General features: G+C 43.3%; 1 protein-coding gene across 1 annotated transcript; it reads left to right on the top strand.

Moving 5' to 3' along the window:
• Positions 1–2,874: 2,874 nt before the first annotated feature.
• On the top strand, positions 2,875–3,362 carry LOC112244251 (carboxypeptidase Q; the record flags this gene model as incomplete). The annotated part of the gene is given in 1 exon segment (XM_024411999.2): positions 2,875–3,362. A coding segment is annotated over 1 exon segment (165 nt), but the record flags the coding sequence as incomplete, so codon positions are not given.
• Between the last annotated feature and the right edge of the window lie 10,398 nt (positions 3,363–13,760).

The following is a 13,760-nucleotide window of genomic DNA, read 5'->3' as shown; positions in this document are numbered from 1 at the left end:
CTATCAGGTAGAATACAAGACAGAAAGCTAGATGTTTTAACAGTCTCTCTATCAGGTAGAATACAAGACAGAAAGCTAGATGTTTAACAGGACATAAGTCTCTCTATCAGGTAGAATACAAGACAGAAAGCTAGATGTTTAACAGTCTATCAGGAAGAATACAAGACAGAAAGCTAGATGTTTAACAGTCTATCAGGAAGAATACAAGACAGAAAGCTAGATGTTTAACAGGACATAAGTCTCTGTCAGGAAGAATACAAGACAGAAAGCTAGATGTTTAACAGTCTCTCTGTCAGGAAGAATACAAGACAGAAAGCTAGATGTTTAACAGTCTATAAGTCTCTGTCAGGTAGAATACAAGACAGAAAGCTAGATGTTTAACAGGACATCTCTCTGTCAGGAAGAATACAAGACAGAAAGCTAGATGTTTAACAGGACATAAGTCTCTGTCAGGAAGAATACAAGACAGAAAGCTAGATGTTTAACAGTCTACAGGAAGAATACAAGACAGAAAGCTAGATGTTTAACAGGACATCTCTGTCAGGAAGAATACAAGACAGAAAGCTAGATGTTTAACAGACAGAAAGCTAGATGTTTAACAGTCTCTCTGTCAGGAAGAATACAAGACCGAAAGCTAGATGTTTAACAGTCTCTCTGTCAGGAAGAATACAAGACTGAAAGCTAGATGTTTAACAGTCTATCAGGAAGAATACAAGACAGAAAGCTAGATGTTTAACAGGACATAAGTCTCTGTCAGGTAGAATACAAGACCGAAAGCTAGATGTTTAACAGTCTCTCTGTCAGGAAGAATACAAGACAGAAAGCTAGATGTTTAACAGTCTCTCTGTCAGGAAGAATACAAGACAGAAAGCTAGATGTTTAACAGGACATAAGTCTCTGTCAGGTAGAATACAAGACAGAAAGCTAGATGTTTAACAGTCTCTCTGTCAGGTAGAATACAAGACAGAAAGCTAGATGTTTAACAGTCTCTCTGTCAGGAAGAATACAAGACAGAAAGCTAGATGTTTAACAGTCTCTCTGTCAGGTAGAATACAAGACAGAAAGCTAGATGTTTAACAGGACATAAGTCTCTCTATCAGGTAGAATACAAGACAGAAAGCTAGATGTTTAACAGTCTCTCTATCAGGTAGAATACAAGACAGAAAGCTAGATGTTTAACAGGACATAAGTCTCTCTATCAGGTAGAATACAAGACAGAAAGCTAGATGTTTAACAGGACATAAGTCTCTCTATCAGGTAGAATACAAGACAGAAAGCTAGATGTTTAACAGGACATAAGTCTCTCTATCAGGTAGAATACAAGACAGAAAGCTAGATGTTTAACAGGACATAAGTGTCTCTCTGTCAGGAAAAATTCAAGACAGAAAGCTAGATGTTTAACAGTCTATCAGGTAGATTACAAGACAGAAAGCTAGATGTTTAACAGTCTATCAGGTAGATTACAAGACAGAAAGCTAGATGTTTAACAGTCTCTCTGTCAGGTAGATTACAAGACAGAAAGCTAGATGTTTAACAGTCTATCAGGTAGATTACAAGACAGAAAGCTAGATGTTTAACAGTCTGTCAGGTAGATTACAAGACAGAAAGCTAGATGTTTAACAGTCTATCAGGTAGATTACAAGACAGAAAGCTAGATGTTTAACAGTCTGTCAGGTAGATTACAAGACAGAAAGCTAGATGTTTAACAGTCTATCAGGTAGATTACAAGACAGAAAGCTAGATGTTTAACAGTCTCTCTGTCAGGTAGATTACAAGACAGAAAGCTAGATGTTTAACAGGACATAAGTCTCTCTATCAGGTAGAATACAAGACAGAAAGCTAGATGTTTAACAGTCTCTCTGTCAGGAAGAATACAAGACAGAAAGCTAGATGTTTAACAGTCTCTCTGTCAGGAAGAATACAAGACCGAAAGCTAGATGTTTAACAGTCTCTCTGTCAGGAAGAATACAAGACCGAAAGCTAGATGTTTAACAGTCTCTCTGTCAGGAAGAATACAAGACAGAAAGCTAGATGTTTAACAGTCTCTCTGTCAGGAAGAATACAAGACCGAAAGCTAGATGTTTAACAGGACATAAGTCTCTCTGTCAGGAAGAATACAAGACAGAAAGCTAGATGTTTAACAGTCTCAGGTAGAATACAAGACAGAAAGCTAGATGTTTAACAGTCTGTCAGGTAGAATACAAGACAGAAAGCTAGATGTTTAACAGTCTGTATCAGGTAGAATACAAGACAGAAAGCTAGATGTTTAACAGTCTATCAGGTAGATTACAAGACAGAAAGCTAGATGTTGAACAGTCTATCAGGTAGATTACAAGACAGAAAGCTAGATGTTTAACAGTCTATCAGGTAGAATACAAGACAGAAAGCTAGATGTTTAACAGTCTCTATCAGGTAGAATACAAGACGCAAAACTAGATGTTTAGCAGAACATTAGATTTCTTCCTAGCAGTACCTTGGGAATGTTAGTGTCAGGAAAGGCCACTGCATCGTGCTGTTTCCAAATGGAAACTGTACAGGAACCTGATTGCCAAGCTAAACACTAACTGCTACCAGATGCACTTATACTGCTCTGGTTCCCCCTGCTCCTACTTACATTCACTTGCAAAAGAAATGGGAAAGCATAACATAATGGGTTTGTAATTAACTCTGGGTTTAGCTTTGTCAACAGTGATCATTTTGAGAATGTGATTTGATTAGAATCTCGTTGTCTCTTTAGAAGTTAGAATACAGTATGCACTGCACATTTAATCAGTCATAATGGTACGTTCAAGGACTCAGAGACACACAAACCAACCAACCATAGTTAATACATTGATGTAAGTGACTCCTTACCGGTTTTGTTGTGTCTGTCCTCCAGGAGCCAGCCTGCACGTTGCAGACAGTAGATACTTCTGGTTCCACCACACCAACGGGGACACCATGTCTGTTCAGAGCCCCATAGAGATGAACCTGTGTTCGGCCCTGTGGGCGGTGGTGGCCTACGTAGTGGCTGACCTGGAGGAGATGCTGCCCAGGTAGTCCACTAGGACTGTCCTGCATCCTAAACGGCACCTTATCCCCTGTGTAGTTTTGGGAGAAGAATGCACTATAGGGAATATGGTGCCATAAGTCCTCCAGAAGGGCTTCCTGCAGTAACCTCTCTGTGAAATTATACCCCACTCTGGTTAAGTGGCTAAAGAAGAATTAACAGTGTGTATAAACCACACAATGTACAAAATGGAATTAAGTATTTCTGGCATATTATTTCCAGTCAATTTCTTTTATAATGAACACATATGTACTGCATGTTTCATGTTGACTGTCATTATGTCTAATCTGCCAATAAAGCTGTGCAATAATTAGTCCGAAGTGCACGTGTATTTTGACTCTCATTAATAGATGGAAGAGACTAAGGGGGACTTTTCTGACAAACAGCCCAATTAGACCAAATCTAAAACTTGACCTTTAACCTAACCTTAACCTAATTTTGACCAATTCTGAAATTCAACATTTGTGTGCTGGTCAGGCACTTAGTTTTTTCCGGGCTTGGGAAGTTTAGACACAGGAAGTGAAGGGGGTCTGGTGCCAGACTGGCCTGGTGACCGACAGGATAAACCTGGTTTACAAGGTTTATGACTTCCCTCTTCTCACCAGACCAGGCTATTCTATACTGAACAAAAATATAAACATGTAAAGTTTTGGTCCCATGTTTCATGAGCTGAAATGAAAGATCCCTGAATTGTCCTATACACACAAAAAGCTTATCTCATATTTGTGCACAAATTTGTTTACAACCCTTTTCATAAACATTTCTCCTTTGCCAAGAAAATCCATCCACCTGACAGGGGTGGCATATCAAGAAGCTGATTAAACTGCATGATAATTACACAGGTGCACCTTGTGCTGGGGACAATAAAAGGCAACTCTAAAATGTGCTGTTTTGTGTCACAACACAATGTCACAGATGTTTTGAGGGATCGTGCAATTGGCATGCTGACTGCAGGAATGTCCACCAGAGCGGTTGCCAGAGAATGTCATGTTTATTTCTCTACCATAAGCTGCCTCTGTCGTGTTAGAGAATTTGGCAGAATGTCCAATCGGCCTCACAACCGCAGACCACATGTAACCATGCCAACCCTGTACCCTCCACACCCGGCTTCTTCACCTGCGGGATCGTCTGAGACCAGCCACCCGGACAGCTGATGAAACTGTGTGTTTGCACAAACTAAGAATTTCTGCAGAAACTGTCAGAAACCGTCTCAGGGAAGCTCATCTGCATGCTCGTTCCCCCCCACAGTCTTGACCTGACTGCAGTTCGGAGTCGTTTTTATTTGATTTATTTTTATTTCAGCTTTATTTAACCAGGTAGGCTAGTTGAGAACAAGTTCTCATTTACAACTGCAACCTGGCCAAGATAAAGCAAAGCAGTGCAACACAAACAACAACACAGAGTTACACATGGAATGAACAAACATACAGTCAATAATACAGTAGAACAATCTATATACAGCATGTGCAAATGAGGTAAGATAAGAGAGGTAAGAAAATAAATAGTAACTGACTTCAGTGGGCAAATGCTCACCTTTGATGGCCACTGGCACGCTGGAGAAGTGTGATCTTCACAGACGAATCCCGGTTTCAACTGTACAGGGAAGATGGTGTATATGTCGTCGTGTGAGCGAGCGGTTTGTGAACAGAGTGCCTCATGGTGGAGGTGGGGATATGGTATGGGCAGGCATAAGCTATGGACAACAAACTTAAATGCATTTTATCGATGGCAATTTGAATCCACAGAGATCCTGAGACGAGATCCTAAGGCCCATTGTTGTATAATTCATCCTCTGCCATCACATGTTCCAGCATGACGATGCACAGCCCCATCTCGCAAGTATCTGTACACAATTCCTGGAAGCAAAAAATGTCCTAGTTCTTCCATAGCCTGCATACTCACCAGACATGTCACCCATTGGACATATTTGGGATTCTCTGGATGGACGTGTACGAGAAACAGCGTGTTCCAGTATTCACCAACTCCACACAGACATTGAAGAGGCGTTGGACAACATTCCACAGGCCACAATCAACAGCCTGATCAACTCTATGTAAAGGAGATGTTGCGCTGCATGAGGTAAATGGTGGTCACACCAGATGCTGACTGGTTTTCTGATCCACTTGAATTTTCTTTTATCTGACCAACAAATGCATATCTGTATTCCCAGTCATGTGAAATCCATAGATTAGGGCCTAATTCATTTAGTTAAATTGACTGATTTACTTATCAGGGTGATTTGTGGGGCAACCAGACTATTATAGATGTCTCTCCTCTCACCAGACCAGACTATTATAGATGTCTCTCCTCTCACCAGACCAGACTATTATAGATGTCTCTCCTCTCAACAGACTATTATAGATGTCTCTCCTCTCATCAGACCAGACTATTATAGATGTCTCTCCTCTCCTCTCACCAGACCAGACTATTATAGATGTCTCTCCTCTCACCAGACCAGACTATTATAGATGTCTCTCCTCTCATCAGACTATTATAGATGTCTCTCCTCTCACCAGACTATTATAGATGTCTCTCCTCTCACCAGACCAGACTATTATAGATGTCTCTCCTCTCACCAGACTATTATAGATGTCTCTCCTCTCACCAGACCAGACTATTATAGATGTCTCTCCTCTCACCAGACCAGACTATTATAGATGTCTCTCCTCTCACCAGACTATTATAGATGTCTCTCCTCTCACCAGACCAGACTATTATAGATGTCTCTCCTCTCACCAGACTATTATAGATGTCTCTTCTCTCACCATACCAGACTATTATAGATGTCTCTCCTCTCACCAGACCAGACTATTATAGATGTCTCTCCTCTCACCAGACCAGACTATTATAGATGTCTCTCCTCTCACCAGACCAGACTATTATAGATGTCTCTCCTCTCACCAGACCAGACTATTATAGATGTCTCTCCTCTCACCAGACCAGACTATTATAGATGTCTCTCCTCTCAACAGACTATTATAGATGTCTCTCCTCTCATCAGACCAGACTATTATAGATGTCTCTCCTCTCACCAGACTATTATAGATGTCTCTCCTCTCACCAGACCAGACTATTATAGATGTCTCTCCTCTCACCAGACCAGACTATTATAGATGTCTCTCCTCTCACCAGACTATTATAGATGTCTCTCCTCTCACCAGACCAGACTATTATAGATGTCTCTCCTCCACCAGACCAGACTATTATAGATGTCTCTCCTCTCACCAGACTATTATAGATGTCTCTCCTCTCACCAGACCAGACTATTATAGATGTCTCTCCTCTCACCAGACTATTATAGATGTCTCTTCTCTCACCATACCAGACTATTATAGATGTCTCTCCTCTCACCAGACCAGACTATTATAGATGTCTCTCCTCTCACCAGACCAGACTATTATAGATGTCTCTCCTCTCACCAGACCAGACTATTATAGATGTCTCTCCTCTCATCAGACTATTATAGATGTCTCTCCTCTCACCAGACTATTATAGATGTCTCTCCTCTCACCAGACCAGACTATTATAGATGTCTCTCCTCTCATCAGACTATTATAGATGTCTCTCCTCTCACCAGACTATTATAGATGTCTCTCCTCTCACCAGACTAGACTATTATGTCTCTCCTCTAATCAAACCAGACTATTATAGATCTCTCCTCTCACCAGACTATTATAGATGTCTCTCCTCTCACCAGACCAGACTATTATAGATGTCTCTCCTCTCACCAGACCAGACTATTATAGATGTCTCTCCTCTCACCAGACCAGACTATTATAGATGTCTCTCCTCTCACCAGACCAGACTATTATAGATGTCTCTCCTCTCACCAGACCAGACTATTATAGATGTCTCTCCTCTCATCAGACCAGACTATTATAGATGTCTCTCCTCTCACCAGACTATTATAGATGTCTCTCCTCTCACCAGACCAGACTATTATAGATGTCTCTCCTCTCACCAGACCAGACTATTATAGATGTCTCTCCTCTCACCAGACCAGACTATTATAGATCTCTCCTCTCACCAGACTATTATAGATGTCTCTCCTCTCACCAGACCAGACTATTATAGATGTCTCTTCTCTCATCAGACCAGACTATTATAGATGTCTCTCCTCTCACCAGACCAGACTATTATAGATGTCAGGGGGCAATTAATTCATTTTAGTCCATCAATCCATGTAGGAGATGGAGACAGATGTATTTATTTAGTTCAGTCTGTATACGGTATGTGTTAACATCTTTACTTTGTTCAGTGTCCCCAGCTGGGCCAACCCTGGTTAGCATTTGGTACCAGACTTCTCTTTCTCTCTCCTCTTTTTCTCTTCAAGTCACATAACCGCCAGACATCAAATAGGACTTTTTAATGAGTCTGGGGAATGTTTGAGGCGTCGTGCTGGGAGAGCCCTACAGTGTGCTCCTAACGTTGAGCCCACTGATGGATCTGTTCTAGATAGGAGAGGATAGCCAGCTGTGATGGGACTCCCATTCCTCTATGGTACACCACTACCTGCATACAGACACCGCAAACACCTTTACAAGATCACCATCTTATAGTGAAGACTATGATCCAGGGGAAATGATATTGAACGCTGTGGCTTCAGTTTGACGTCTTAATACTAGGGAGGTCACTCAACATGTCTCTGGCAGTATTTTATTGGTCCACACAGGGTAGCAGAAAGGTCAGTATTACTCTCACTGCATTTGATGTCACTGTGTGTAGGTGAGCTAAGTGAAACAACAAATTGTGCTTTTTAATTTCTATCAAAATAGGTCTTATTTCTATGACAACTTCAAAACCCGCATCAGTGGTATTTTCTCTAGCCTTTACACATGCAATATATCAAGACGTCGTTGTTGTCTGGTGGCGTCTTGCTGTCTCTCTCCACTATAATGTTCTTCTTATGTGGAGAACATCCTGTGGTATCAGCCTCGTAGACCAGTGTTTGTTCCCTTCAGAGAGTAACATAACCTCCCATACAGCTCTTCCTCTCCTCCTCTCTTCCTCTCCTCCTCTCTTCCTCTCCTCCTCTCCTCCTCTCTTCCTCTACTCTTCTCTTTCTCGTCCTCCTCTAATCCTCTCTTTCTCTCCTCTAATCCTCTCTTCCTCTCCTCCTCTCCTCTTCTAATCCTCTCTTCCTCTTTTCCTCTCCTCCTCTCTTCCTCTCCTCCTCTCCTCCTCTCTTCCTCTCCTCCTCTCCTCCTCTCTTCCTCTCCTCCTCTCCTCTTCTAATCCTCTCTTCCTCTCTTCCTCTCCTCCTCTCTTCCTCTCCTCTCTTTTCCTCTCCTCCTCTCTTCCTCTCCTCCTCTCCTCTCTCTCCTCCTCTTCCTCTACTCTTCTCTTTCTCATCCTCCTCTCCTCCTCTCTTCCTCTCTTCCTCTCTTCCTCTCTTCCTCTCCTCCTCTCTTCCTCTCCTCCTCTCTTCCTCTCTTCCTTCTTCCTCTCCTCCTCTTTTCCTCTCCTCCTCTCTTCCTCTCTTCCTCTCCTCCTCTCTTCCTCTCCTCCTCTTTTCCTCTCCTCCTCTCTTCCTCTACTCTTCTCTTTCTCGTCCTCCTCTAATCCTCTCTTCCTCTCCTCTAATCCTCTCTTCCTCTCTTCCTCTCCTCCTCTCTTCCTCTCCTCCTCTCTTCCTCTCCTCCTCTCCTCCTCTCTTCCTCTACTCTTCTCTTTCTCGTCCTCCTCTAATCCTCTCCTCCTCTCTTCCTCTCCTCTAATCCTCTCTTCCTCTCCTCCTCTCCTCTTCTAATCCTCTCTTCCTCTTTTCCTCTCCTCCTCTCTTCCTCTACTCTTCTCTTTCTCGTCCTCCTCTAATCCTCTCTTCCTCTCCTCTAATCCTCTCTTCCTCTCCTCTAATCCTCTCTTCCTCTACTCTTCTCCTCCTCTAATCCTCTCTTCCTCTCCTCCTCTAATCCTCTCTTCCTCTCCTCCTCTAATCCTCTACTCTTCTCTTTCTCGTCCTCCTCTAATCCTCTTTTCCTCTCCTCCTCTCCTCCTCTCCTCCTCTAATCCTCTCTTCCTCTACTCTTCTCTTTCTCGTCCTCCTCTAATCCTCTCCTCCTCTCCTCCTCTAATCCTCTCTTCCTCTCCTCTAATCCTCTCTTCCTCTTTTCCTCTCCTCCTCTCTTCCTCTCCTCTAATCCTCTCTTCCTCTCCTCCTCTCCTCTTCTAATCCTCTCTTCCTCTTTTCCTCTCCTCCTCTAATCCTCTCTTCCTCTCCTCCTCTCCTCTTCTAATCCTCTCTTCCTCTCCTCTAATCCTCTCTTCCTCTTTTCCTCTCCTCCTCTCTTCCTCTCCTCTAATCCTCTCTTCCTCTCCTCCTCTCCTCTTCTAATCCTCTCTTCCTCTTTTCCTCTCCTCCTCTCTTCCTCTCCTCCTCTCCTCCTCTAATCCTCTCTTCCTCTCCTCCTCTCCTCTTCTAATCCTCTCTTCCTCTTTTCCTCTCCTCCTCTCCTCCTCTCCTCCTCTAATCCTCTCTTCCTCTTTTCCTCTCCTCCTCTCTTCCTCTACTCTTCACTTCCGGTTATTACTACATCTTGGCAGCTCCAGACCAGACCAGGACCCCATGAAAGCAGTCATGAAAGCACTAGCATTTATCTGGCTTATTCTACAAAGGAAACCAAAGACTTGGAAGAACTAATCTCCATGTTGACTGAACATCAGCCAGACATTTCAGAACCGTTCTTATGTATATGATGTCGATCTATAGAGACGACTGTTTATGGTCAGTGTGAGTAATACACCTAGCGCTAATTCAGTTAAACATTTTTACCAGAGTGTCTGTCCAAAATAGCACCCTATTCCCTATGTAGTGCACTATATAGGGAATAGGATGCCATTTGGGACGCAAAATATTTTGCGAGAATGTCGTAAACCAGGGGTGTCAAACATGGATTGGGTAAAAATAAAAACAAACTCAATATACTTTAAAATGACTAAAACCAAATGGAATGTTTATACATGATAATGGAGCTACATTCAGACAGCATCTTGACTGTCCAGCTCACTGATAATCACTGCATTCATACAGTATCTTGACTGTGTCCAGCTCACTGATAATCACTACATTCATACAGTATCTTGACTGTGTCCAGCTCACTGATAATCACTACATTCATACAGTATCTTGACTGTGTCCAGCTCACTGATAATCACTACATTTTTACAGTATCTTGACTGTGTCCAGCTCACTGATAATCACTACATTCATATACAGCATCTTGACTGTGTCCAGCTCACTGATAATCACTACATTCATACAGTATCTTGACTGTGTCCAGCTCACTGATAATCACTACATTTTTACAGTATCTTGACTGTGTCCAGCTCACTGATAATCACTACATTCATATACAGCATCTTGACTGTGTCCAGCTCACTGATAATCACTACATTCATACAGTATCTTGACTGTGTCCAGCTCACTGATAATCACTACATTCATACAGTATCTTGACTGTGTCCAGCTCACTGATAATCACTACATTCATACAGTATCTTGACTGTGTCCAGCTCACTGATAATCATCCAAATGGAAGCTAGACAGTTGGGGAGCATCGGAAATTTAAAAAAAACGTTTTTGTGCAAATTTTGACTTTGAGGAAAAATAACACGTTCAGTGCGGCCCACCAGACCTCGTTGAAGACCGAATGCAGCCCCCAGGGCAAAATGAGTTTGACACCCCTGCCGTAAACAATGAGCGTGCTTCGGGCATGGAAGCCTATCTCCCTAGCTAGTCAGGGGAAAGGTATTTGGAGTCGACCTAGCGAGAGGAGAGCAGCTGGAAGCTTATCTCCCTAGCTAGTCAGGGGAAAGGTATTTGGAGTCGACCTAGCGAGAGGAGAGCAGCTGGAAGCTTATCTCCCTAGCTAGTCAGGGGAAAGGTATTTGAGTCGACCTAGCGAGAGGAGAGCAGCTGGAAGCTTATCTCCCTAGCTAGTCAGGGGAAAGGTATTTGGAGTCGACCTAGCGAGAGGAGAGCAGCTGGAAGCTTATCTCCCTATCTAGTCAGGGAAAGGTATTTGGAGTCGACCTAGCGAGAGGAGAGCAGCTGGAAGCTTATCTCCCTAGCTAGTCAGGGGAAAGGTATTTGGAGTCGACCTAGCGAGAGGAGAGCAGCTGGAAGCTTATCTCCCTAGCTAGTCAGGGAAAGGTATTTGGAGTCGACCTAGCGAGAGGAGAGCAGCTGGAAGCTTATCTCCCTAGCTAGTCAGGGAAAGGTATTTGGAGTCGACCTAGCGAGAGGAGAGCAGCTGGAAGCTTATCTCCCTAGCTAGTCAGGGGAAAGGTATTTGGAGTCGACCTAGCGAGAGGAGAGCAGCTGGAAGCTTATCTCCCTAGCTAGTCAGGGGAAAGGTATTTGGAGTCGACCTAGCGAGAGGAGAGCAGCTGGAAGCTTATCTCCCTAGCTAGTCAGGGGAAAGGTATTTGGAGTCGACCTAGCGAGAGGAGAGCAGCTGGAAGCTTATCTCCCTAGCTAGTCAGGGAAAGGTATTTGGAGTCGACCTAGCGAGAGGAGAGCAGCTGGAAGCTTATCTCCCTAGCTAGTCAGGGAAAGGTATTTGGAGTCGACCTAGCGAGAGGAGAGCAGCTGGAAGCTTATCTCCCTAGCTAGTCAGGGGAAAGGTATTTGGAGTCGACCTAGCGAGAGGAGAGCAGCTGGAAGCTTATCTCCCTAGCTAGTCAGGGGAAAGGTATTTGGAGTCGACCTAGCGAGAGGAGAGCAGCTGGAAGCTTATCTCCCTAGCTAGTCAGGGAAAGGTATTTGGAGTCGACCTAGCGAGAGGAGAGCAGCTGGAAGCTTATGTCCCTAGCTAGTCAGGGGAAAGGTATTTGGAGTCGACCTAGCGAGAGGAGAGCAGCTGGAAGCTTATCTCCCTAGCTAGTCAGGGGAAAGGTATTTGGAGTCGACCTAGCGAGAGGAGAGCAGCTGGAAGCTTATCTCCCTAGCTAGTCAGGGGAAAGGTATTTGGAGTCGACCTAGCGAGAGGAGAGCAGCTGGAAGCTTATCTCCCTAGCTAGTCAGGGGAAAGGTATTTGGAGTCGACCTAGCGAGAGGAGAGCAGCTGGAAGCTTATCTCCCTAGCTAGTCAGGGGAAAGGTATTTGGAGTCGACCTAGCGAGAGGAGAGCAGCTGGAAGCGTTTACTCCAGTTAGAGCATGTCAGCACCAACTATGATGTCAGGATTTGTCAGTCAACCAGAGGGAGTGATTGTGAAAACAAAAGCGACCCACTCACACTCTGACTCACAGACAGGATGATTCCCAAATTGCATCCTATTCCCTATATAGCACAGTAGTGCACTATATAGGGAATAAGGTGCAATTTTGTACAGACACACTGTGTACTTCTGGGTAACACATTACATTTTCATGTTGTGTAATAGGGAAGGAGGTGAAGAAGCCTCCTGACGTACTAGTTAGTAGAGGGCTAGGTCTCCTGTTATACCCTAAGGCTTTCAGATCATCCTGTTGATTAATCACAGCAATAAAGCCATGTGGGGGAAAGCCCCTGATCAATCGTGTTCTTTCACTAAGTATTGGAGGGAGATTTGTTAAAATTTTATGAGAACATTAATAATCATATTTAATTGATCTGTCCGGAAACAAAACAATGTACAATAAAATGTATTGTTTTCCAACTGTATGTAGCCTCTAGTCAAGTACATACTAGTGCTTAGCTTTCTTTATTCTCATCCAGGGTAGAGTTTTGTACTCCCTCTCTATTTAAACTTCAGCCTTTAGATATCGATACCTTACCTTTTGCACACCAGATTATGTGCCTCAGAGAGCTACGTAGGATAGAAGCCACCTGAATAGAGCTACGTAGGACAGAAGCCACCTGAATAGAGCTACGTAGGATAGAAGGCACCTGAATAGAGCTACGTAGGACAGAAGCCACCTGAATAGAGCTACGTAGGATAGAAGCCACCTGAATAGAGCTACGTAGGATAGAAGCCACCTGAATAGAGCTACGTAGGATAGAAGGCACCTGAATAGAGCTACGTAGGATAGAAGCCACCTGAATAGAGCTACGTAGGATAGAAGCCACCTGAATAGAGCTACGTAGGACAGAAGGCACCTGAATAGAGCTACGTAGGATAGAAGCCACCTGAATAGAGCTACGTAGGATAGAAGCCACCTGAATAGAGCTATGTAGGATAGAAGCCACCTGAATAGAGCTACGTAGGATAGAAGCCACCTGAATAGAACTACGTAGGATAGAAGCCACCTGAATAGAGCTACGTAGGATAGAAGCCACCTGAATAGAACTACGTAGGATAGAAGCCACCTGAATAGAGCTACGTAGGATAGAAGCCACCTGAATAGAGCTATGTAGGATAGAAGCCACCTGAAAATCAAAAGTCAAATCAAATTTTATTTGTCACATACACATGGTTAGCAGATGTTAATGCGAGTGTAGCAAAATGCTTGTGCTTCTAGTTCCGACAATGCAGTAATAACGAACAAGTAATCTAACTAACAATTCAAAAAAAAAACTACTGTCTTATACACAGTGTAAGGGGATAAAGAATATGTACATAAGGATATATGAATGAGTGATCGTACAGAGCAGCATAGGCAAGATACAGTAGATGATATCGAGTACAGTATATACATATGAGATGAGTATGTAAACAAAGTGGCATAGTTAAAGTGGCTAGTGATTCATGTATTACATAAGGATGCAGTCGATGATATAGAGTACAGT

This window comes from Oncorhynchus tshawytscha, unplaced genomic scaffold (assembly GCF_018296145.1).
Source record: "Oncorhynchus tshawytscha isolate Ot180627B unplaced genomic scaffold, Otsh_v2.0 Un_contig_11751_pilon_pilon, whole genome shotgun sequence".
NCBI classification, from domain to species: Eukaryota; Metazoa; Chordata; class Actinopteri; order Salmoniformes; family Salmonidae; genus Oncorhynchus; species Oncorhynchus tshawytscha.
Note: the sequence above shows the minus strand (reverse complement) of the source record. Positions and strands in the feature narration are given on the sequence as shown.